The following is a 27,023-nucleotide window of genomic DNA, read 5'->3' as shown; positions in this document are numbered from 1 at the left end:
TACCTGGAGTCATAGTTGCACACTTTATTGCTACATTGTGCCTACAATGGCCAAATTAATGGAACAAATCAGACAAGGAAAATAAAAGCCATTAAAGGGTAGCAAAATTTAGAGACAAGCAATCACTCTCTTTCTTTGTAACAACTCTAACTAGCAATACCTTGTTCAAAAGGAAAACCACGATTAATGGAAACGGCAACAAGCCACATTTTGTAGAAGATGATAATCATGTCAATATAATGAGCTTTGGCTCAAATATCACTTCCTCATCCCACAAGAATTTGTGGAGGGTGAGATTATGGGTTCGAAACCACTGTTCACATTAACCAATAAGAAATGAATAATGTTATGCAAGAAGCTAAGAGATTGTAAGATAAAATACATACCAAAGAGTGGCTTAAGCACTTTCAATTGTAGCTCTATCTTTGGTGGCAACAATTTTAGGGAGAACAAGATCAAAGTACTAGTATCCAACTTCACATAGGGAAATATACATTGTTGAAAATCAAAACAAAATTTATACCATACAACCACAAGAGAGATCAGGTTTCATGCCCCTCTCCTTCACATGATGAAAGAGATCATGGGATTCTCGTAAGAAATTCATCTGTAATAACCATATATCATCATTATGTAGGAAATAACATCAGGAATTAACCCGCTTTCAACTCCATCATCAAAAAGCCACTGGACCTTTTTCATATTTCCAGCCTCACACAGAGCAGCTAAGACTTTCTGAACATTATTTTTATTGGTTTTACATTCAATGCCAACATTGTCTCAAGCAACAATGCACCTTGAAGGTCTATCGTAGACACTTTCCAAGCAAAGGTTACTCAGTAGTTCAGCACATGAACATTTTTTTAATTAAAACCCCTAGCTTTGACAGCCTAACAAAAAGCTTAAAGGCCTCACTTGTATGGTTGGCTACACAGTACCCATTAATCTTTGCAGAATGGTTATCCAGTCTCATATTCCAAACTTCTTAGCAGTTCCTCAGCTTCCTCCACCTTCACCTTTACAAAAACCTTCAATAATCATGTTGTGTGTAACAGAGTTTGGTTTCAAACCCTGTGCCTCCATATAATCCAAAGGGTCACGTTCCTCGGATGTGAAGCCATTTCTAGAAAACCCCGCCAGTATGTGCATCATAAACAGCAAGGTCAGGCTTGAACCCCTTTTCCTTCATTTGCTCAAATAGATTCGAGGCAATAGAAACTTTTCCAAGGAAATAGTATCCTTAAATCAAGGTCATCTACTGCTTAATATCTAAACCCATATGCTTACCTTTCATGTATTGGCTTCTTCCACTTTCCCCTGTTTGCACAAAACATCCACCACAATATTGTATAGAAGCTCATCAGGAAAAATTCTGGATCCCTTCAATTCTTCAAATAGACACAATGCTTCCAAAGGCATGCCCATGTTACACAATCATTGAAGAATCAAGCCAACAATCACATAATTACTAACTTTATATACCCTTTTACATCATATCATTAAGCTTATAGAAAATTTCAATTCTTGCAATGCCTATGGATCAATGCACCATATCTTGTCACAGAACCCACAAATGACAGCAGCATAAGCATATGCATCAATAGAGGCAGATGCCCCTTTCCATGCTTGTAGCACTTTTTATCCCAAACCTGACCTCTGATGGGTGCAAAGCCCTTCAATATATTCTGTCCAAGCGAAAGCTCTAGGGGTAACCCAGCTTCCTCCATCTCCTGAAAAACATGAACAGCTTCTTCCATATCATCAGTCCTGCAGTGTGCTTCAATCACAATGGCATAGGTGTAATCATTAGGGCTCCATTTTGGCATGCTTAAATAATTGATTCATGAGAAAATTATAGGTGAAGATATGGGCCAGCACTTCTTCATTTGGAACAAAACATCAATGGCCTCATCAAACATATACCAAGATCTAACCAATGCATTGTATGCTCTAAGCAATGTCTCATCAGGCTGCAGCCCCTCCGCTGCAAGCCTGCAAGCGTTTCAAACAAATCAGAAATTTCCATGGCTTTGTGTATAAGGTACAATCTAAAGAAAAATAAGAGTTACAAGACTAAAACTCCGGTTGCAATCCAACTACAAAAAGAGAATAAAAATTATAAAATGAGAGGTTGTCTTTGGAATTTTTCTTAGTTCAACAGAAAGCATATATAAACAAAAAAAATAGGGTCATTCTGACCAGCACTCCAATAAGCTACACTGATGACATTCAAACAGGACATGAGCTTGACCCCAAAAAGTTTAATTAGCGGAAAACCTCAGTAGAGTTGTTTAAACTCTAAAATAGTATTTCATTCCATTACCACAAAACATTTCAGTGTCAAACAACCAATGTAGTGTTATTACAAAACTTGTAGTGTGGCCTATGAAACTTGATCTAGGAACATTTGTAATGTTTGTATTTCTTGTTTTCACCTTGTTTACAAAAACATTTGGAATCTACATTATTCACACAGATGGGCAGAGTAATTGGCAATCACACCAGCTTTGGCGAGAAGGGAAACAAGCTGACCTCCCTACCAGTTTTCTACAACCACTGCAATAACAGATAACAAGAAACTGAAAATTGTATTCTTCAATCAGTCCTTTTAGGGTTCTATGTCCTGTCCACTCTGCTAGAGCTGCTTGAACATCACTTCCATGTCCTTCAAATAGAACATACATTTAAAACAAAAAGTTCCTCAAGAATACGGTATAGTGAACAGTCATCGAGTTTCTCATTGTTACGAAAATAGAGAAGTGATAAGTGTTGTTCAACTTGGATGGTAGAAATGATCATGTAGGCGAGATCAAAGAAAGCAGATGATGGTAATTGGACAAGAATTAAACTATAGGATTTTTTTATTCACATCAAATTTGGCATCTGTACTCTCACTATGACAGAACTTATCAGAGATTCAAAATCTCTATCAAGTAACAGGATATCTTTTTTAACATATGCATTTGTTATGGGATAACATATGCAGATCTAGTTGAATAGAAGCTTGCATACTATGATGGATAGATTAAAAAAAAAAAAAAACCTGAAGATCACGAAGTGTGTGGAGGATATAACCTTCTTGCCCTAGTTCAACACCATTTCTAGCTCTTCTTTGCTCTTTCTTCTTGCTCTGAACACCAATTCCATTTCTTTATTTGTCTGAGAGAGAGAGAGAGAGATGCACATTGATAGTTCCACAACCAATTATTTTACTGCTATTCTGTCTCTTTGGATACTACTTCAAAGTGAAATACTGCATTTATCAATTCTTGTAGGTCTCTTACATCTTGAGAAACAACTGGGATATAAACATCCCTAAAATTGAAAAACATCAGCATGAAGCATAAAGCTCTACTGATTACAAGATTTGGCTTTAAATGGGCTATTCAAAATTTAAGCAGGTGAAAGTTTATACTCTTCAAAGTCTTCACATGTCTGAATACTTAGAAGCCTTCACATGTCAGAATACTTTGACATTTCCCATGCTATTTTTTGGCTTTCAATCTTCAGAACTCCCTAACTGATATTAGAGTCTCAGGCATACTTAAGGGCTGCTTCGTTTTTTGATTTCTGCAATTATCAAACGAATGAGATCAAAGAAGTTTATATTAGTCAATCACAATTTGAAGCTATTTTAATTTTAATTTTTTTTTATTTGACTTACATTGGAAATATCTATCCACAAATTAAGCCTCTGAAGAGCTTTTCCTGATTCTTGTGTTTCACGAGCCAAAATTATCCCTTCACCCAAGGTGTTCACTTGACCACTAACCAATAAAGCAGCTGCTGCATTCATTATCTGTTCAAATATTTTGGTAATTATTAGATTTCTCGATCATAAGTAGTAAACTCATGACATTAACAGCTTAATGAGAGCCAGACTGCCAAAGAACTTACAAGTGCATCGGCAATGGACCCTTTCTGTCCTGATAACACACGCTTTAGAACATCCGCATTATACTCTGGATCCCCACCTTTCAAGCTATCTAGGGTGCAGCGGGGAATGCCAAACTCCACTATCCAGTAAACATTACATCTTTATCAGTAAGCATAAATAAATTGTTCATAACCATTACTATGTAGAAACTAATCAAACATGAACAAATTAAAAATTAGAGGCAAGATTCTCACATGGATCAAATGAGAATGTCTCAATGTTTTTTGGAGTGACATCAAGGATTAGCCCAGGTCCTGTATTCAAATCATTGATCCGTGACTAAGATGAGATCTACTAATATACATAAACAGATAAACTTTAAAAGGGCACCACCTCATCAAGATTGATAGAGCATCACCATTTGTACACGTATTGATAGGCTTCTAGAAATTTTTAAATTATGCGATACACTGAGGAAAAATATGTGAGAGGACATAAATTGAAAATATAAATTATGGTTTTTTCCACTTAAAAAAGATGTTCTTTTTTGACATGGATAAGCAGTGTTATATGCCATTCAAATATAAGCAAAAAATTTAATAAGTTGGCACCAATTACTAATGCAAAATGTAAGAGATACAATTTTTTTTTGTTTGTAAATCTATGTGAATGGTTTGGATCAATAAGAAAACTGACCAAGGCATGTAAAGATGGGTTATGCTCGATCAATCTTGATGGAAGGCCTCTTCATCATAGTTTATCTCATAATTTAAAGAGAAAGAGAGAGAGAGAGAGAGAGAGAGAGAGAGAGAGAGAGAGAGAGATACGAAAATGTCAAATTCTACAGTTGCAATATGCATACTTCAGCATTCAAAAAGAGAAGTATCTTACCTAGGGGGCTCATTTCATCTAAGCCCTCTGAGTGAACAACTAATGCTCTTTTCATGCCAAAAAGTTGCAATGCTTTAGCCATTTTTAAGACCTAAACAACAAATAGAACATATACTAAGAAAAAAACTATTATCACATATACGCAACTAATTACTTGAAAAGTGAACCCAAGTCCATTAACAGTATATAATTTTGTATCGGCTTCCTTCTATTAGTAGAGAATACACAATGAAATCAATGATGAAGTGATAACTGTAATAATAATATGAAACATTAACATAGTTGCTTTAGTTTGGTTACATGCTCTCAAACTGAAACAATAGAGATTAATTTTTGCTACTATAAGTTGTCTAAGCTCTACTGCAAACAAAACATTTTAACTTGATTACAATTTGAGATACTCCAGGACTATGTTGAGCCAATAAGCAAGTACATAGCACTCAAAAAGTTTTGAGTCAATTATACATTAATCAACAATTCAGGCAAGACCCAAAATCAAAATCAAAATCAAAAACCTTTGAATCTTACTAACAATTAATCTATTAATTATCTATTTAGTCACAACCTTATATCTATTGAAACCATCCTGGCAACATAGTGACTACATTTGAAACAATGAAATATTCAATCACTTTTGTTATGTAATTAGTTTCAAATCTTTTTATTTTTGGTGGAGGGGAAGTTATATGAAATTAAATCATCAAGAAATAAAGTTTTAGGAGAGTAGATGATAATTTTAATATTCTTGATACAAATACTTACCAAGTCTTCTTTGTATACTCCAACAACAGCAAAAGGTACCCTAGATGGATTCAACATTGGGCCCAATATGTTGAACACAGTTTTCACTTTTAGCTTTTTTCTAACAGGGCTGACAATCTTCATGGCTGGGTGATACCTTGGAGCCATCATAAACCCAATTCCTCCTTCGTTCACGCACCTCGTAACCCCCTGAGTTAAAGAAAAAACAATGAGAAATTGAATTAATATAGGAAAAAATCATTTGTTCAGAATATTGGCACTCTTCTCATATTATATAAGTAGAGCACATATATTCACATTTAAAAAAAAAATTATCTGCTAGGTGTAGCTTGGGGTTTCAGTGGGTATAGGTTTGGAAATAATACTATGGGCATAAATACTAATTACCATTGTGCTTATGAGTGAAAAACATCTATCATCAGATAGAGATAGCATCCTCATCTGACTGCAAAATTATCACGATAACTTCTAGGTTGATATGTATATCATAAATTGTCTAAAACTATAAAGTCTAGTGCAGCCAGTTTATAATCTCCTAATGGTCAGAATATGCTTCTCACCACACAAGAAGCTGCTCTGAAGCGTAGTCACTCACTACCCATAATATCATTGGAGCATCAACTAAATTTTGAAAAATAAAATTAATTACACTAACCTCAGGATCCAAGTCAAAAGCTACTCCCAATGCTTCTAATACATCAGCACTTCCACAGGCGGAGGAACTTGACCTGTTTCCTTGCTGAACACAAAACAATTAATCAATCACTATTTCAAACAATTGTAATACATCTCACTAAAGATCACAGCCTCAAAGTAAGTGTAGAGGAATGCCAACCTTTGCAACTTTTGCACCACAAGCTGCAGCAAGTATTGAAGCCCCAGTGGAAATGTTCACAGTGTTTGCTCCATCACCACCCGTTCCAACAATGTCAACTGCATCATTCAACCCTTCTACCTTCACACTATGCTTGAGCATTGCCCTTGCCAACCCCACAATCTGTTTAATCATTAAAAACCCATAAAAATATTAACTTTCACTATCCTCCATTTTTTGAGATAGGTAGATAGTGGGGGAGGGGGAGGTGGAGTTTGAACCATAGACATGGGCCACCACACAGGAAGATGCCATCACCACAAGGCTTTCGCTTGAACCCTTCATTATCCTCCATTTGTTATAACATTAAGCATACTTTTGTAGACAAAAATTGAATTGGCTTAAGTCCTCAAGCATTTAGGCAAAAAACTTGGGTGGTTGGCCTCAAATTTATCAAGTAAAAATCTATTAACATGATTTTTAAGTGTTAAGAAGCAGCTAGAAAACATGCCTTCAATATCATTATTCCATGAAATTTCACTCAGACAATAAATTCTAATATCATATCTATCAATTCCAAGTGGGCAAACAGCATACTATAATTTTGAAATGTCAATGATAAAACTCATTCTAATAGAACCCAAAAGAAGAGAACTTTTTACCTCTTCATATGTCTCCCCTTTAGCTCTCAGCAGAACAAGAAAAGCACTAATCAGTGCCTCATTTGCATCTTTTAGTAAAAAATCAAGGGAAGCCTCAGCCTCAGCCTCAGATAAATCAACACGATCTATCAATGATTCAATCAACTGCAACAACCCCAAAAAACCAAACAAAATTCAGAAACCAAAACAACCCAGAAACCAAAATTACAAATAAACACAAATCGAAACAACCCCAAATCCGTACCTCATTGAAAGATTGTACTTTTTGGGTTGAACTATCAGATACAGTGCCGGGAAATGCAGAGACCAGAGTGGTTCTTTGACTTAGTTGCTTTGCGTGAGGAATTGGGTGTGGGAAAAAGCAATTTCGAGGAGCATTAAACTTGGGAATGGGATTCAAAGAAGGGAAAAGGATTTGAGATTTGTAGGAGGAGACAGCCATTGCAGCCCAACTTCACAACAAAAAACCAATCTTTGAGAACAGAAACTGTGAGTCTCTCTGTGAATGTATTTGGCTTTATGAGGGAACAAGAAGAGATGGGTTGTTTTATCATTGTCCAGCACAGAAGGCCAATGATTAAATCGGAATCCATATTTGGGGTTACCATATGTGAAGATTTAACGTAACTTACCAGTTTTCTATGTAAGATGTCATCTGTCTAAAAGGCGCATTGATGTCATGTAAATCCGGTGATGACTGTTTAGGTGAGAAAAAATGTGTGGATAAATCACCCACTTACCCAAATGGCCACATATAACCAGAATTAGCTCCTACTTCAATCCTCTTCCTTATCCCATATTCTATAAATGCTTATACTTATGAAGTGATCATTTATGCGGTGATATTGGTTTGTTTGTTATTAGTAAACCAAATTATGATCAGATTCTCAATTGAACCGATAAAGTTTGGTCCGCTTTTTAAAACTATGCATTTAACCTCAAAAAACAAAAATCTAATACATATTTGTATTGATCAAATAAAAAACAAAAAATATTTATCTTTATTTCTTTTCTAAGGAATTTTAAATCCAATCCACTTATTAGTTTGATATTTTATTTTATTTTTGAATTCTAATGCACTTCGATATTGTGTAGACTGAGTGATTAGGTGAGAAAAATGTGAAATAATCCTTACTATTATCATTATTTTTTTATGAGATTAAATTTTATAAGGATGTGGGGTAAAACTCATGTTTTACTTTTCCAATCTCAAATGTCATGTCATTTTATCACATATTTAACAATAAATTCAACCACACCCAATCAATTATAATACCCATATATTAATCCAACCAAAGTGGGATTTGGGAGCTTATTTGGATGTTATTAAGTGTGGTAGTTGTATTGAATTTTAAGTAACATGTTGATATGACAATTTCTTATTGGATGGTGCAAAACATGGGTTTTACATCCCAACTTTACCAAATTTAGACTCTTTTTTTATTCCCTCTAATTATTTTTAAATGGGTAAAATTTAGGTACTAGATTACTCTATTAAATTCTTTCTAAAAAAAAAAAAAAAAAAGATTACTCAATCAAATTCTAATAGATTTCAATACTTTGAATTTATTTGGAGAAGTTATTATACAACACTAAAGGAATTGTATCTTATTTATTTTTCCTTTTTAAATTAGCATTGTAACCTTTTGTTTTTAATGTTGTGTTAGTTGGGGTGAAAAGAAAAAAGGAAAGAAAATGGGTGGTTAGAGTTTCCACCAAACCCATTGTTTTTTTATCCAAATTATAAAATTACAAAATTACCCCTACATGTTTCCATTCTTACCACCAAACTCAAGCCAAGGGGCTCTTTCATTTCCCAATTGATCAAAGTCTTAGCATTCATTATATTTCCTCTATAGTGGGTTATTTTGTCTTTCCCTTCATTCATAAAGAGTAGACATCATAGTTTGAAACTCTCTCAAAAAAAAGTTTCATCGTGATTTTGTCATATTAAAACAAGGGACGTGCCCTTTTTGTTTCCCAATTCTTATGGCCTTAGAGCCTCTCATCCATTAGGCTATCTAAGCAATAATTTAAGGTCCACAAATAGAAGAAGGTGCCTAAAATATAATATAGGGTAAATTACAAAGTTGGTCCTATCCTTGCACCATATTTCAATTCAGCCCCTAGCCTTTTCGGTGTGTGTCAATTTAGTTATTGCCATTATCCTTTGGATGGAAAAAAATTAATGTGTCATCTGCTAATTGTATCATTAAGTCATCATCATCCCTTCATTGAAACAAAAAGTCACCATCAAGATCGAGTCTTCTCTTCCATTAGGATTTCCAGCATTTTATTTTTCGACTTAATCTGCCAATGTCAAATCTTGTCCACCATTCCACTTCTTGGATTGCTTCAAAGGATTCAACCTTATATGCTCAAAGTGAAAGCAAAAGTTACTCGCATAAAAGTATTGGCCCTTTTTAGTGAGAAATTTTAGTCTTTCTCTGCAATAATATAGGTTTTCAAAAAAAAAAAAAGTCTAGATGTGCTTCTCATTCATTTGAAAGAATTATTTCAAAATCACCTCGAAGATTACATATGATCCCTATGAATTATGATTGGTTCTTAAAAAGAAGCTTCATATCCCTATTATTATTGAATGTATAAAAAACGTAAAGAGTGAGATGTGAGTTGTATTTGAAAAGTTGGTAGCTAAAAAAGCAATAAAAGTAGTTTTTTTTACTTTAAAAACTTGCTAAAGCTTTCAAAGTTGGATGTGATTCACGTGAAAGCTTATGTTCATCAACAACATTACCTTTTATTTTTGGGTCAAACACACCATTTTCTTAACTTTAAGATTTACCCAATTTGGGCCTTAAATTTTGCATTACTTTGTTTTTCTTTTTCTAAACTTTAAAAATTTCTTAGGGTAAATTGCAAATTACACCTTTAAATTTTGGGGGTGATTGGATTTTACACCTTGAAATTTTAGAATTTAGATTTTACCCCCTGAAGTTTGAGGTGTTTGGATTTTACACCCTAATGTTTCAAAACTTGGATTTTATCTCCTAAAGTTTAGGGTTGTTTAGATTTTACACCACCAAATTCTGAAAATTTAGGGAGTAAAATCCAAACTCTAAAATATAGGGGGTAAAATCATGGTTTTGTAACTCAGACCGTTCATTGAATTGTAAAAATGAGAGGTTCAAGATTTTTAAGACCAAACCGAAGTTGAATTGGAGTCGAACCGTGATAACATCATAATTAAATTATTAATTATTTTAAATATAAATAAATGTATAAAAGTATTACAAATAGAATATTTTATTAAAATAGTACAAATAAATATAGAGATGCACCACTTTCAAGTTTAAAATATTACTTTAAAGTTTATCTTAATATATTAAATTAAAAAGTTTAACATTTAAAATTAAATATAAAAATGATTGCATTAAAGAAAATGTCCACTCTTGCATTTAATTTACCCTTTCCCTAAACAAACTCTCTTCCCCATGCGTTAGTATTCCCCATCCTCATAAAACCATCAGACCCTTGCCCACTAATACACTGCCACTAGGCTAGTCTTTTCTTTCTTTCCCTTACACACTTCTTGTTTTCTCTCTCTCTCACCCCTCTCTCTTCCAGAATTGATTTGAGCAAACTCTTCTCACTTTCTTCCAAAACAGATCTGAGCAAAATGTCCCCCAAAACATCAATTTAGCGAACAAGATCTGCTACTTTTGGCTTCTAGCGAACAAGATGACCCTCTCGACAATGAAAGATTCAAAACTTCTAGCAAGTTTTCAGTGAATATTTTCAAACAAAATGCCCAAGTCTGAACAGAAAACCTGTACACGGTCTATAATGTCCATTTCGTTGCCTTTTTTTTTTCTTTTTTTTTAGGTTCAAATTCAAAGGGAAGTAGGGAACCGTGAGAAGGGGTCTGGTCACGGTTCTCAAAACCGTGAGGTCTGACCACGGTTCGTACGGGTCCCTACTTTTTTTCCATAGAGCGGTTCCTGAGGCTAAAAGAACCACAAAAATGAGCGATTCAAGGTTTTTCCAGTTGGACCGTATGGTCCGGTCCGGGTTTTAAAGCCATTGGTAAAATCCAAATTCTAAAACTTCAGGATATAAAATCTAATCACCTCCGAACTTTAGGGGTGTAATTTGCAACTCACCCAATTTCTTATTATCATTTTTAAATTATTGAAAGCATTACATTTTCTTTTTAAAACATTTTTTTCCATAGTTTAGTTGCAAAAATAGGGATGATTTTATTTTACTTTTTTCAATAGTTTAGAGATGAAAAAAATATTTTAAAAGTTTAAGGAGAGAAAGTGTGGTGTTTACAATAGTTTTGGGACAAAAAAAAGGACATTTTAATATTGATAAAAGTAGAAATTTATGCAAATTTTATAAAAATGAAAATAATGTTAGGAAAAAATTTAGACCCCAGTTGATTTTGGGGCAGAATTAATAAATATATTAAATTACCACTCAGATTAATTTACAAGCTAATTACCATCTAGCTAGCAACATAAAACCATATGGAAAAAAAAAAAAAATCACACAAATAATAAAACATATGGTGACAGGGAAAAATGAAAGAACAACTATAATAAAGTAAAAAACGACGCTGAGGACTTTAACCATCCACTCAAATAAATATATTAACCTTAGAGGCAAAACAAATTCACATATCCACTGATCAAATAATTGAAGTTTTTTCCAATGAAGAATACCTTATTCTAAATTGTTATAGCCTATATAGTACTTACTGACGTTACCAACACAGATTTGAATCCACAAATTCAAATACTCATGACTTCAAATACCTACTTGTAGATTTTCTCCACAACAGTAGTAGAGTATACACTGGTTGCAGGCTAAGATCTACTCTTTTGAAAAGTTTAGGATTTTTGATGCTTTACCTCTCCAACCTCCATAAAGGTCGGGTTTGATGTGCCTTTATATAGGCTACCCATTAGGATTACAAAAACTCACTTTGTCTAGCCAACCTAATGAAAAACCAAATAGGTTAAAATCTGAATGTACTATTCTTGATTGATCAACTAATTGTTGAAGATGTGTCGAGATAAATTTTCAATTGATCAAGTAGGTGTCGAAATAACATGCTTTTCTTAAAATTAATACCACGGTGATAGTTCCCTATGATCACATAATAGTGTCGTTTTATTTTACCGAGGATGCTTGATAGTTCCCTCTTACCATTTACTACATGAACTGTCATTTTAATTTACTGTGGTTGCTCGCATGTAATTTCTAAGTCATCATCCATACCCTTTTCTATTGTAAATATGGAAAATTAGACAACATCAATTTTCAGATTAGTGTACTGACCAAAATGAATCGTTTTACATTATTTAAAGGCCAAGTTGCTACTTTTTAAATGTTAAGGATAAAATAAAATAAAAATTGGACAAACTTTTTGATGATCAAATATTTGTTTCATGTGTTTTTAAGACATTGGTGGATTTCAGTTAACTCAACTAGTAAAATCTCGGATGGCTAAATAAGAAATGAGGGGTTCAACTTCCGTCTACACCAAAAACTGATTGATATCTTAGTCTAATGATAAATAACTATTATCAAGAATAGACACCATAAATTGATATTCTTAAAAAAAAATTATTAAAAAATAAAAGACACTGGTGAATACGTTAAAATTGGATGAGGTCACACATCAGTTACGTACATCACTTACATCATTACCCAAATACACTAACTTTGCATGCACAGTTACAATGGAAACTGACAAAACTCTGGTTGGTGAACACTCATAACAAACACTCTTTTGGGTTTTTTTGTGAATCAATTATTATATCAAAGCAAAGCAGTAACGAAATTGGCTTCTAATTTTTTATGTACACATGGCTGCACAATCTCAGTCATGGTTACGTCCATTATTAACCCCAAGAAACCAGAAAATTCATGTCCACAATTTTTTCTATTTTTTGGTCTGACAATTACCACCACTAGTTTATACTTTATTCAGGAAAGGCAAATGGCTATGCTTATAAATTGGGTTCCTCTCCTACGACACAGTCACAGCATAAACTCACAGAATCACTCATCTATACACAAGAGAGAAGAGAGAAATGGAAGTTGTTCAAGTGCTCCGCATGAATGGTGGAAAAGGTGAAACAAGTTATGCAAACAACTCTCTGGTTCAGGTAAAATTAATTACCAAACCCCTACCACGAATATTTTCAAATCATATAGGTATATATATATATACAGGTGGTACATGATATTCCCACTTAATTGACTGTTCAAGTCAGGCCAATGCCATGTTAAAAAGGACATTTTTTATGTGCCATATATTGTTACGTAGAAAATTTTATTAAATACTCGTTATTGCACACTTTGTAAACACGATATTAGTTAAAATTGTAAAATCATGTTTTAAAAATATGATTTTATAATTTCACATTTTTAACTAAAATAGTGTTTTAAGAACATGAATTCAATTTGAGATAGTGTTTGTATAGAGAATATATAATAATGAGTGTGTGACAATTATTTTTCTTTGTTATAGCATAAAAGTTTTTTTTACTGCCCTAGTTGGATTGACTAAACACAAAGAGGAAGAAAAATTACAATACTTTGAATAGTTGAATATAAGATATACGCGATTATCATCACTTCATTTTACCATACACAACCCATTTCATAAAGGACAATTATTTTCTTAGTTTATGAGCGTATAAATTACTACTCATTCAAACTCGTTTTGTTTGGACTTTGACAGCAAAAAGTAATATCTTTGACCAGACCAATCACAGAGGAAGCTATTACCAATCTCTATTGCAGGACCTTGCCAAGGAGCCTAGCCATCGCTGACTTGGGTTGTTCTTCAGGACCAAACACTTTGTTTGTGGTTTCTGAAATTATCAAGGTAGTGGAAAAGCTTCGCAAAAAACTAGGCCATGAATCACTTGAATATCAAGTGTTTTTGAACGACCTTCCTGGAAATGACTTTAATACCATTTTCAAGTCATTGCCAAACTTCCAAAAACAAATGAGTTGTCAAATGGGGCCTGGTGCTGGTCCATGTTTGTTCTCAGGAACTCCTGGTTCTTTTTATGGTAGGCTTTTTCCAAGCGACAGTTTGCATTTTTTGCACTCTTCTTACAGTCTCCAATGGTTATCTCAGGTAACTTATTCTTTAAACAGAAAAAAGGTTAATTTAATTAATAATTATATCCATAATCATGTGATTAATAAACTACCACTCTATCCAAAAGGCCAACATGTGAGATTTTTAACTTTTTAAATGAGGGGTAGAATGAAAACAAGGTTTGAGCTCAAGACGATTTACTCTAATACTGCATTACAAAAGAAATTTGCATTTCTTATCTTGAATTTTAAGCAAGAAATTGAAACCTCATTGTTAATGTGAAGTGATGATTTATTATATTGTATAATGATTGCATACAATATCCCTCTCAAACCCATTCATATGAATGAAATATTGTATGCAACAATACACAAATAACCACCTCCAATTAAGCACTTATGAAATGAGTTATTTATATGTCAATCACTCAAGAATAACTTTAGCATTCAATTGATCTTAAATACATAAGACATAGTTATTCCTATTCTTGAGGTCAATTGGTATTACTAAGTTATCAAATTCTTCATAAGATGTGCTTTTGGTAATACATGCTTTAGCATTTTTCTTAATGTAACTATTCAAGATCTATGTGTCAGCTCAACTAACACCTATTTGTGTTTATAACAGAGATGTTCACAACTCAAATCTTTGCACCATCATTGTAATTTTCGAATTACAAAAAGTGATATTAAAAAAAAATTATTCAAGATCTATGCAATGATAAATTGCCAAATATAGTTCACACTTTACTAGCATGAGAATAAAAAACACAGTAATGATATGAATTTTATTATGCAATAGGTTCCAGAAGGGCTGGATAATAACAAAGGGAACATATACATGGCATCTACAAGCCCACCAAGTGTACTTAGGGCATACTACGAGCAATTTCAAAGAGATTTTTCAGTGTTTCTGAAGTGCCGTGCAGAGGAGCTGATGGTAGGAGGGGGAATGGTGTTAACATTTTTAGGGAGAAGAAGTGAAGATCCATCTAGCAAAGAGTGTTGTTACATCTGGGAGCTTTTAGCTATGGCCCTCAATGACATGGTCTCTGAGGTAACATAGGCTACTACAACTCTGGTTACTAATGATTAAAAGTTTCCAATTAGTTTCACTTAATTATGATTAGTATAGTCATAATTAATTAAATAATCTTGAAAATTTGAGTATTCAATCTGAATTTGTATAAATTGACGGAATGTTAATAATGGAATTAGATCCTACTATCTATTTATTTTTGAATTAGTTAATGAAATTTTAAAAAATCAAAGGACTCCACAGTCCAAATATGTTGATAATATGATGACCTATAGGAGTTTCTTGACCATGAACTAATAGAACAAGTGGTAATGTAGCATGTTTGCACTAGGAAGGAATAATTGATCTCAAATTTGCATAAAATCTATTATGCTAACCATAGGATGTACATTCCAGGGACTCATAGAGGAAGATAAAATGGATTCCTTCAACATCCCTCAATACACACCATCCCCATCAGAAGTGAAATCTGAAGTTTTAAAAGGAGGATACTTCTCCATTGATCGCCTGGAGGTTTCTGCAGTCAAATGGAATGATTATGATAGTGAATTCAACCCATCTATTGCATTTAGTGATGATGGATACAATGTTGCAAATTGCATGAGAGCTGTGGCTGAACCCTTGCTTGTTAATCAATTTGGAGATGCAATCATTGATGAGGTTTTCCGTAGGTACAGGAAAATTATTTCCGATCACATCTCTAAAGAGAATACTCAATTTATCAATGTGACCATTTCCATGAAAAAAAGTGGTCATTTCATCATATGAATGGCTCACGTTAGTGTGGTTTTCAAATAATGTGGTAGGTCAACTGGTCTTGTATTTGTTTTTTTCCTAGTTCTCGCTCGCAATAGGTGTTGCCATATATTATCCGCTAGTGCTTTCTTATGTAATAAATAACATGTATTTGAATTGTTCTCAGTGAACTCTAGTGCCTACAATTTCTCATTTTCTCTAGCAACTTGGCATGAAGAAAATCATATATTTGGATGGTTTATGAATTATGCATTTATTGTGAGTGAATTTCAATTATATCAAATAGTAAAGTTTTTGTCATTGAAGATTTTTATTTTTTTCCCCCCTTTTATGGCCACTAGTCTTTATATAAGATTAGCTACAAAAAAAATGCGAAAATACTCAACTTGTCAATTGATTTTTCTTTATTTCATTGTCAAACTTTTCATTTGACATTTGATTTAAGATATAAACGAGTTGAGCCAAACCAAGTATTAAAGATTCAAGTTTGTTCTTTTAATAATATTTTGAACACAAGCCAAGTTTAATTTCATCATGAAACAAAATTACATGTTCAAACTTGGTTTATTTTCTTGTCCAACAAGCTCAAATTAGTTCATGAGCTACTTGATTAGCTCTTTCCCCCTATTTTAAGTAAGACCATGACTAAAAAATTTTACATCTCCACAAATCCATTAATTTTTTTACTATGAATGGATTGTCTATATTATTAATAAACTTTAAATAAAAACTTGATATCATATGAACTTGATATCATATTATTAAGTCTAAATAAGTATATTTTTAGGCAATTATGCATATAGAAATATAAAATTATATATAGTTAAATCGAGCCTTAGGTTCATCAATTTGATCATGAATATATATTATTATGTTTGAGTTTGACATGTTTAATAGGAGTCTAAACTTGACATAAGTTTGACTTATTTGCTAAATAAACGAACACAAATAAACATTTTCCCGAATCAAGCTCACGGTTCATTTACACTGTAGCTATATATCAGCATATATGAAGCAAGTCGGTGTGAGGAGAGCTTAAGAAATAAGCCAACTCAAAGATTGATCAAAGAAACGGCATGAAATGCCGTATAGGACGTTCAGACCATTGCATATTGTTTAAAGTAACCGATGAATACATTGAACCCAGATGTAGACAAACATCAAATCAGTAACATTACCGGCACTAAGGCAAATGTTTTCAATGTTTATCTACGTTTGCAATTGCAGAAGTTGTTAATTAGAAACTAACAAAACTGTGGTTGGTGAACACTCTATATACCAAAAGCAGTACTATTTGAAGGTATTTATACCCCTATTTGAGAAGCTTCTTCCATTTAGGATCCTCATTTTTTTTTTCCAAAAATGTCCCTATATCCCTATGTTTAAGTAGAGGCAAAATTAAAGAACAATTTGGTAAAAATACAATTCTAATTCCCACTAAAACATTGCCTAAAAAATAAGGTCACTCTCATGTTGATATTCAAATTACTTTATCTACTTATAAATTAAATTTTCAAAATAAAAATTATATATATAAAATAAAAATATAGGTTTAAAAAAAAAAAAATTGCTTCATTGCACATGCGAAGCACGTGTGATGAGGCTAGTATATTATAGTTGTGATGACCTCACGGTATGAGGTTTGTATTTATAATTCTTGTGTGGAAGGTTAAAAAAAAAAAAAAGAAAGGATAATGCCATTGATGATACGTAATATACACCCATAATTTTTGTACATAGTTCACTAATTCTGAAAGGTTAAGAGGTTATCTATCAAATTCTTTGTTTGATATCTATATATAATAATGGATTTTATTAGGAAAAATTTAACATTGACTACTGTATATCATATATGAAAAGGAAAGAGCCAGCGTTACGTACTTGTGATGACCTAGAGGTTGGTATTGAAGGCTTCAAATAATTTACTTCCATTTTCTTTTCTTTTCTAAGTTATGACCACAAGCGTTAGTCCTTCTTCTAAGCACAGTAGTCTCATGAGACCATGTCTCAATGACATGTAGGACTTACGTGTCATTGAAACATAATTCTCATGGTCATGAGATTCTCTAACTAAAAAAGAATCACGACCACTTCTTTCTCTTTTCGGTTTTTTGTTTGTTTGTTTTTTTGATTTCACAATCATGAACAATAATATCTTGAGAAAAGGTACGTTTGGTTGTATATTGGTTTCATCTCCCTCGATACAATCAGCTCAAACTCACATAACCAACCAGCGGATTGCGGATTGAGATCAGGACCTAATGCAATTTACTCACTTTCTCTCACAAATTTTTTTACATTTTTTACTTTTTAACTTTCCTTTAATAGTTGAGATGGAAAGTTGAAAAAACAACTTTCAATCTTAGCCATTGATTACAATTGTATCAGGTACAATACTTAGAGTATTGCACCTAATCTCAATCCACCAACCAGCTATACAAGATGGAAGTTGTTCAAGTAAATTCGTGACAATTACTTTTTTTATTTTTTGACAATCATGACCACTAGTTACTTGGAAAAGGGAGGTGCCTATGACTATAAACTAGGTTCCTCTCCCGGTATAGTGCAATTATATTGCCATATCAACATTTTATTTATTTATTTTTGAATTAGTTAATGTAATTTAAAAAAAATCAAGGGACTCCAAATATTTTGATTATGACCTGTTGGAATTTCTTGACTGTGAACTAATATAGCATATTCGTACTAGGACGGAATAATTGATCTCAAAGTTGCATAAAATCTATCGTGCTAACCATAGGAAATACATTCTAGGAACTTAGAGGAAGATATTATGGATTCCTTCAATATCCCTCAATACACATCATCGCATCAGAATTGAAATCTAAAGTTTTAAAAGGAGGATACTTCTCCATTGATCGCCTAGAGGTTTTTGCAGTCTAATGTAATGATCATGATAGTAGATTCAATCCATCTATTGTATTTAGTGATGATGGATACAATGTCGCAAAATGTATGAGAGTTGTGGTTGGACTCTTGCTCGCCACTCACTTTGGAGATGCAATAATTGAGGAGGTTTTCTGTAGGTACAGGAAAATTATTGCTGATTGCATTTCTAAAGAAGAAGCTCAATTTATCAGTGACCATTTCTATGACAAAGATAGTTATATATGGCTGATTGAATAATGGTCCTATCATCATCAAATGCAAATTCTCTGTACCACTTTTTGTATACCACTTTATGTTCCACCAATCACTACTAATTATCATGTGTATGATTGCTTTTCATTCTAAATTTCAGTTATTTTATAAGGAAAGTAAAATCAAAACATGAAAAATAGTAATTGGTGAAACATAGAGTGGCATAGAAGATTTGTATTCATCGTTATATGAATGACTCACACAGAGGTGCTTCTCTAATAATGTTAATGTGGTAGGGTTGACAAGTACTTGTATTTGTTTCTTTTTCTAATTCTCATACAAGGTGTTGCCATATATTTGTTGGGTGCATGTGGGCACCTCCAGGCCACATGCCTATTAGTGGTCATTTAATGAGTTTGTGGTGGTGTGGCTTGTAAGCCACGTGATGGACAAAAATCCTATTTCAAACGGGAGACTTAGGGTCCGTTTAAATACAGTTTATTTTGCTGAAAACTGAAAATACTGTAGTAAAATAATTTTTAAATGTGTGAATAGTACCGTAGGACCCATTTTTAACTTTTTTTTTTTTTTTTTTTTTTTCTGAATAAAGTGGTTGTGGGTCCCATAAACAGTGTGTGAACAGTGCATAAATAGTGCACTTTGTCTCCTGCGCAGTGAATCAATGTGCATGAACTGTGCGGTTACTGTTCATATGTGCTAAAAAAAAAAGGAAACGTGAAACTCAAAACGCAGACGAGCAATAAGCCCAATCCAAACGGGCACTTAATGTGACAAGCAAAGAATCTTAATTCAAATAAGATTAGAAATAAACATGCTTGAATTTTTTCATGAATTACTTGATTAAATTTTTTTTTTCTATATAGAGTAATACCATGATTAAAATTTTTTACGCTTTCACAAATCTATGAATTATTACTACGAATAGACTGTTTATATTATCAATAAGGATATCATGACTTATTTACAAACTTATACGATTCAATCTCAAGTTTATATAAGTATATTTTTAGACAAGTATACATATAAAAATATAATATTATATATAGTTAAATCGAGTCTCAGGTTTATGTTTATCCAAAAAAAAAAAAAAAAAGTCTTAGGTTCATGAGCTTATTTATAAATACATTATTATGTTGGACAAAATGGGCTTCTACCCTTTTTGGGCAAACTAATTAGCCTTTTGCCCTTCTTCCCAAACTAAATAGGGAAATGCCCCTCTTTTGGAAATCGAGTTTAAAAAAAAAAAAAAAAAAATTCTGGAGCCCTATAGTGACGTTTTCAAGGACCTATAGTGACGTTTTCAAGGACCTATAGTGACGTTTATAAGGACATATAGTGGCGTTTTGTAACTTGATATCCATGAAATCGAGTTATAGGCAATTTTTATTGCCTATAACTCGATTTCATGGATATCAAGTTACAAAACGCCACTATATGTCCTTATAAACGTCACTATAGGGCTTAAATCGATTTTGAAAAACTCGATTTTCAAAAGAAAGGCATTTCCCTATTTAATTTGGGAAGAAGGGCAAAATGCTAATTAATTTGCCCGAAAATGGTAGAAGCCCATTTTGTCCTTATTATGTTTGAGCTTGGCTTGTTTAATAATTGAGCCTAAATTTTGATTTAAGTTTGATTTGTTTACTAAACAAATGAATATATATATATATATATATATCTTGAGTTTGAATTCAAACTGTTCATAAATAGCTTCATTCATTTACAACCCTGTCTAATTGTGAGTTTGAAGCTTCGTTTGTGAGGGACCTCGTATATTGGATAGTATGTAACGAAATTGGCTTCAAATATTTTACTTCCAGCTCCTTTCTTTTAAGTTATGACCGCAAGCATTAGTCCTTTAGAGTACAATACCCTCAAGAAACCAAAAAGAAATCACAAGACCACAACAAATTTTTCTTTTTCTTTTTTCGTTTTTGGTTTCACAATCATGATAACTAGTTCTTGAGGAAAGGAATTGGTCCGACTGGGTTTCATTTGCTCAATACAATCAGCTCAAACTCACAGAGCCACCTACACACAGAGAGATTGGAAATTTTCTATACTTTTGTACACCACAGGGGTTACAAAAAACTTGAAAATGTGCCATAGGATTCCTTTTATACCTTGGCTTCAAAACCACAAAACCCGACCTTCACAACAGCTGATAGAAACAGATCTAATCACTAGATTTGCACGAATCTCAACAAGTTGAGATTCTATCTCAATGGGTCGAGGTAAGAGTCTCAATCTATTGAGAAGAAATTGAACAAGAATCAAGATTCCAGAAACTTAATTCTTCTTAAACTTGAACTCCGACTTGTTTTGGAGTCAAAATTAACTTCAAATGCCCACGAGGCTCACCAAGACTTTTACAAATTGAATATAATTGAGAAAAAGACTCCTATTAATAATGATGATTTTATGTAGTGACAATTCATCGATATCTTATTCACTCGCAACAAAATGTTTTCTTTGTGCGGCGGTATTTTTTTTTTTTGAAAAGGAATACTATTTCGCCGAATTACCAGTGTAAGGACCAAATTTGAGTCCCTAGCCCAAATGATAAATGAACTTAGGTCCAAAAGCCCATTACAATGAATTTGTAGAGAATGGATTAGAAAACTGGATTTTAATGAATCAAACAACAAGTAAAAAAGACTCAGATGACAAGAAAATGAAAATAGACTGGTTTATTCTAAATAAAACTGTCCTCAGCACAGTATGAGGAAATTAGTTCTTATATACTTCTCTCAAGATAGATTACCAGTTCAATTCTTGATTGCTATGGTGTTTTTTTCTTTATTTCTTGATCTCTTCTCCATGGAAGGTCTCTTACATTATATAGTCTCCTTTAAACGATCTTGATCTTGACCTTTCACTTGTTGATTTTCTAAGTCACTACTTGAGTGCTTGTCTCATCGGACACCCTCTCAGACCCTCTGTGAGTTGGGCAGCCAAGGTGGTACTATTTAAGAGTTTTCTTCACATTAATGCAACCAAAAAGTTAGCTACAGAGCATTTAATGCGGTGGTAGCAACTTTCACTTTAGATATTTCATAGCCTCCCTATAACTTGTTCCTTCTTGATACTTATTCTCATCAATGGAATTGTCAGGAACGTTACTTTTGATGTCAGACTGTACCTTCTGACCTCGGCTTTGCATAGCTGAGGATATAACCCTCCTCGGACTACCTCTTTGGATGATTATGATCGTACTTCACTTTTTCACTTACTAACACAAATTCTCATGAAAGTATTTACTCGTCCTCGAACTATTTAATGTCATTGGATTGGGCCCCTGATCCAATATATACATAAATATGTAGTCTTAGGCCTATCACTCCTACAACCGGTATGTAACAAATTAATATATAATTTTTTTTTCTCATAAAAGTGGTAACAAAAGGTATAACTTGTAAAAATCTTTCCATATTCCTTTTATATCCTATCCATTCGTTGGAAGAGCTTTGTACTCCATTGCTATTTATGAAGCAAGTTGGCGAGAGGAGAGCCTTAGAATTAAGCCAACTCAAAGATTAGGTAGAGAAACGGGCCGTATAACTAGGGCGAAAGGAGCCGACAGGTTCATACCATTGCATGTGTCTTTTAGAAAACTGATGAATACGTTGAACCCAAATGTAGACAAACATCACTTCAGTAACGTTACCTGCACTAAAGCGAATCTTTTTCGATGTCATCTACGTTTGCAATTGCTCTTTCAAGTTCATTGGAAACTGATTGATATGTACCTTTTTTTTTTGGTTGGTTGTTTAGAGGAAAGTAAGACCATTTAATTGATAAATGAACTATTTGAGGGAGTCTAGACTTTCAAAATAAAAACTCACTTAATATTTTAATAATAATATTTTAGTATGTTTTAACATCAAGCCATATATATATATATATATGTATATATATATAAATGTCTTTACGGGATAAAGTAACATTCAAATTCAAAAGAAATCTTCCTTTAAAAAAAAATAAACAAAGAAAACCTAATCTCTATCAATTGATTATAAATAAATAAGATTTATTTAAAAACTGACCTAACAATCTATTCTAACCTTGCCTAATGACCCAGCTCCTAATATAACATAACAAAAACCAATTTTTAAAAATTAAACACTGAAGAAACCTTTCATATTGGGCATCCATTTGTAAGTGCGGTGTTGTTGTATATATATTGAAGAGCAAGTGCTTGAGTCATTTGCATCAGTTAAAGGAGTCTTTCCTACTGGGGGGACAAAATCACTTCTTAAAGACAATGAATTTAGTTTTATGCCTTGACTCTAAAAAATCGATAAGTTGCAAATTCCGTCAAGTAGGGTTTTGATCCATTATTTGAAATAATTCATGATTCGCTTTTATGAAAGAATATCCACATGTTCTGGGATCAAGATTCCATTCTTAGGTATTTTATCAAAAAGATTTCTTGAAATCCTAACATTTCTTTTAAGATATAAGGGTCTAAATTCCGCCACCATGCCACATTAACATTTCACTAACAATGCCTTTAAAATAATAAAAATAATAGTGCAAACAAAACCAAATACTTACTAACGTCATTAACTATCATGTCCTCCTTCATATGCCAATCCAGTTTCCCCTCCCCAAGGCGACCTGCCAAACTGGTTTCCTTCTCCGGCAACTTGCATGTATAGTTCTGTGCTCACTTTCATTTGATCTCTTGATAACCAAACAGGGGGTGGGTTTATTCCAATTAATTTTAATTTTACTGTATTGAACAAAACAATCAGTGGATATAAAGATTTGTGACTTTGATTGGGATAGAATAGACTTTCTTTTCTTTTTTCATGGTTCATCTTAAAGTGAATTTTTTTTTGGAATAAATATCTTGAAGAGAAATTTGTTGAACCAAGTTGACTCAGATTGGAGATTGTTGTCTTCAATAGTGTAGACTTTCTTTTCTTTTTTCACGGTTCATCTTAAAGTGAATTTTTTTTTTGGAATAAATATCTTGAAGATAAATTTGTTGAAACAAGGTGACTCAGATTTGCGATTGCAGTCTTCAATAGTGTAATTTTCTTTTAATCCATATGAATAGAATTGTGGAAAATGGAATGAGTTTGTTGTATTGAGATGAAGATTTGAAATAATGTTAAGAATGTTATCAATAATCATTCAGGGACGAATGACTTGCAGAAGGTGATGAAGACAACCCAAAAGTTGGGACATTTTGGATGATTCTAGAGAGAAAGAGTTTGGCAGAAGAGTTAGTTTTTTTTTTTTTTTTTGGGCAACATTATTTTATCATTTTAAAAATATTGTCAATGGAATGACAACATGATAGAATTTAGATCATTAAATTATAATAAAAAAATGGTTAAGATTTAAAGAAAGCTATTAGATAGTGTACCCTAAGAACTGTAGAGAATCTGAATGTCGTGTTTTGGCCATATTTTGCATTATATATCAAATTCCTTGTTTGGCATCCATCGTCCTTATAAATTAGTTATCAGTCAAATTCCTTGTTTGATATCTATCATTATTGTAAATTAGGAATTTGAGACAAATCTAATTAACTTTGACTACTGTATAAGTGTATATCATATATGAAAAAGGAAAGAACCAGGCTCATGTTATGATCTTATGTCTATGGGGTTGGTAATGAATAATTCTAGCGACATGTCCAATCACCCACCTTAATTCACAACTTACTCATTTATGTAATTTCCTTTGAAAGTACAGGATGAAAGTGCCAAGATAGTTGCATTACAAGTTCTTGGCACTTAATAAAAAAAAAAGTTTAAAATAGTTTTTACACTAAGTTCATCTCTATCTTTATTGTTAAATTGCAATTAGCATGTTTGTATCTTGTAATCAAAATCATAGATAAAGGACAGTCATTTGAATAGTTTATGTGCATAATAATGTAGATTATAACTCATTCACACTATTAATTGGTTTGGACAGAAAAAAATAATATCTTTGGCCAAACACATCTCAGAGGAAGCTATATATAACCAACCTCTACTGCAGCACCTTGCCAAGGAGCCTAGCCATCGCTGACTTGGGTTGTTCTTCTGGACCAAACACTTTGTTTTTGGTTTCTGAACTTATCAAGATAGTGGACAAGCTTCGCCAAAAACTAGGTCATGAATCACCTGAATATCAAGTATTTTTGAACGACCTTCCAGGGAATGACTTTAATACCATTTTCAAGTCATTGCCAAACTTCCAAAAACAAATGAGTTATCAAATGGGGCCTGGTATTGGTCCATGTTTGTTCACAGGAACTCCTGGTTCCTTCTATGGCAGGCTTTTTCCAAGCAAGAGTCTGCATTTTGTCCACTCTTCTTCTAGTCTCCATTGGTTATCTCAGGTAACATATTCTTTAAATAGGAAAAAAAGGTTAATATAATTATTAATTAATAATATCCATAATGTGTGATTGATAAACTACCACTTTATCCAAATGCCAACTGGTGTGATTTTTAACTTTTTAAATAAGAGATAGACTAAAAACAAGGTTCAAATTCTAAGAAATTCGCTTTGATACTAAAAGAAATTCGCATTCCATATCTTGAATTTTAAGCAAGAAATTCAAACCTCATTATTATTGCGAAGTAATGATTTATCATTTTGTGTAATGATTGCATACAACATCGCTATTATTCTTTTTTTTTTATTTTTTTTTAATTCCTCTCATATCAGGTATGAGAGAAATGTTGTATGCAACTATTAAACCAACTATCACCTCAAATTTAGCAATTATGTAATGAGTAATTTATATTTCAATCACTCAACAGTAACTTAGCATTTAATTAATCTTAAATATTGAATAGAAAGACACTGTTATTCATATTCTTTAGGTCAATTGGTATTGCTAAGTTAACAAAGTCATAGTAAGATATGTTTTTGGTAATACATGCTTGGACAAAATTGGCCTCTGCCCTTTTCGGGCAAAATAAATAGCATTCTACCCCCTTTCCCAAACTAATTAGGGAAATGCCCCTCTTTTGAAAATCGACTTTCTCAAAATCGAGTTAAAAAAAAAAAAAAAAATTTCTGAAACCCTATAGTGGCGTTTTAAAAAGTCTATAGTGACATTTTAATGACCTATAGTGGCATTTTGTAACTCGATTTCCATGAAGTCAAGTTACATGCAATTTTTTTTACCTATAACTCGATTTCATGGAGCTTGAGTTAAAAAATGCCACTATAGGTCCTTAAAAACGTCACTATAGGACTTAACTCGATTTTGAAAAAGTTGATTTTCAAAAGGGGGTCATTTCCCTAATTAGTTTGGGAAAGGGGGTAGAATGCTATTTATTTTGCCCAAAAAGGGCAGAAGCCAATTTTTCCCATACATGCTTTATCATTTTCCTTTAATGTAACTATGCTTATCAATTGATCTTAAATAACCCTAGCATTCAATTGATCTTAAATACTGAAGATAAAGACATAGTTATCCATATTCTTAAGGTCTTCTTTTTTTTAGGGGATTCTTAAGGTCAATCGGTATTGCTAAGTTAACAGAGTCAATTAAGATATGCTTCTGGTAATACATGCTTTAATATTTTCTTTTAATATAACTATTCAAAATTTATGTGCTTAGAGTCTAGCTTAAGGTATCTCCTAATATTTACAACAGAGACATTCAGGACTTAAATCACCACTCCTCTATTGTTACTATCGAATTATAAATAATAATAAAGAACCATTCAAGATCTAGTAAATTGCCAAATATAGTTCACACTTTATTGGCATGACAATGAAAAATACATTAATACTATGAATTTTATTGTGCAATAGGTTCATGAATTTTATTGTGCAATAGGTTCTAGAAGGGTTGGATAATAAAAAAGGGAACATATACATGGCATGTACAAGCCCGCCAAATGTTCTTAGGGCATACTATGAGCAATATCAAAGAGATTTTTCAATGTTTTTGAAGTGTCATGCAGAGGAGTTGGTGGCAGGAGGGGGTGAAAGTTCAAAAACGTGTAAAAACACCTTTGAACGTTTAGACCCCCAAATAACAACTTAATC

General features: G+C 32.8%; 2 protein-coding genes and 2 pseudogenes across 2 annotated transcripts; 2 read left to right on the top strand and 2 right to left on the bottom strand.

Annotated features, from left to right (window-relative positions):
* Nucleotides 1-256: 256 nt before the first annotated feature.
* On the bottom strand, nt 257-2,003 carry LOC115966409 (annotated as a pseudogene).
* A 1,201-nt stretch (nt 2,004-3,204) lies between these two features.
* On the bottom strand, nt 3,205-7,659 carry LOC115968390 (anthranilate phosphoribosyltransferase, chloroplastic-like). Its single transcript, XM_031087779.1, has 10 exons — nt 7,251-7,659; nt 7,007-7,150; nt 6,366-6,527; nt 6,186-6,269; nt 5,531-5,719; nt 4,769-4,859; nt 4,132-4,191; nt 3,898-4,016; nt 3,665-3,799; nt 3,205-3,570 (listed from the first exon to the last, which is right to left on the bottom strand). Exons 1-10 carry the CDS (start codon nt 7,446-7,448, stop codon nt 3,535-3,537), a joined length of 1,218 nt encoding a protein of 405 aa, XP_030943639.1. The 5' UTR covers nt 7,449-7,659; the 3' UTR covers nt 3,205-3,534.
* A 5,347-nt stretch (nt 7,660-13,006) lies between these two features.
* On the top strand, nt 13,007-16,141 carry LOC115967326 (salicylate carboxymethyltransferase-like). The gene is made up of 4 exons (XM_031086398.1): nt 13,007-13,146; nt 13,725-14,129; nt 14,895-15,149; nt 15,528-16,141. Exons 1-4 carry the CDS (start codon nt 13,072-13,074, stop codon nt 15,897-15,899), a joined length of 1,107 nt encoding a protein of 368 aa, XP_030942258.1. The 5' UTR covers nt 13,007-13,071; the 3' UTR covers nt 15,900-16,141.
* Nucleotides 16,142-24,626: 8,485 nt separating this feature from the next.
* LOC115966408 overlaps nt 24,627-27,023 on the top strand; it is a 49,771-nt pseudogene continuing 47,374 nt past the window's right edge.

Source organism: Quercus lobata, chromosome 11 (assembly GCF_001633185.2).
Source record: "Quercus lobata isolate SW786 chromosome 11, ValleyOak3.0 Primary Assembly, whole genome shotgun sequence".
NCBI lineage: Eukaryota > Viridiplantae > Streptophyta > Magnoliopsida > Fagales > Fagaceae > Quercus > Quercus lobata.
Note: the sequence above shows the minus strand (reverse complement) of the source record. Positions and strands in the feature narration are given on the sequence as shown.

What these genes read in the sequence shown, in the direction of transcription:
- LOC115968390 (XM_031087779.1), bottom strand. Translation starts at nt 7,448, where the DNA reads ATGGCTGTCTCCTCCTACAAATCTCAAATCCTTTTCCCTTCTTTGAAT. An exon ending in GACATTCTCATTTGATCCAT is followed by an intron (nt 4,017 to 4,131) that starts GTGAGAATCTTG and finishes TTTACTGGATAG; the next exon opens with TGGAGTTTGGCATTCCCCGC. An exon ending in GGTCCATTGCCGATGCACTT is followed by an intron (nt 3,800 to 3,897) that starts GTAAGTTCTTTG and finishes ATATTTGAACAG; the next exon opens with ATAATGAATGCAGCAGCTGC.
- LOC115967326 (XM_031086398.1), top strand. Translation starts at nt 13,072, where the DNA reads ATGGAAGTTGTTCAAGTGCTCCGCATGAATGGTGGAAAAGGTGAAACA. An exon ending in CAAACAACTCTCTGGTTCAG is followed by an intron (nt 13,147 to 13,724) that starts GTAAAATTAATT and finishes GGACTTTGACAG; the next exon opens with CAAAAAGTAATATCTTTGAC. An exon ending in GTCTCCAATGGTTATCTCAG is followed by an intron (nt 14,130 to 14,894) that starts GTAACTTATTCT and finishes ATTATGCAATAG; the next exon opens with GTTCCAGAAGGGCTGGATAA.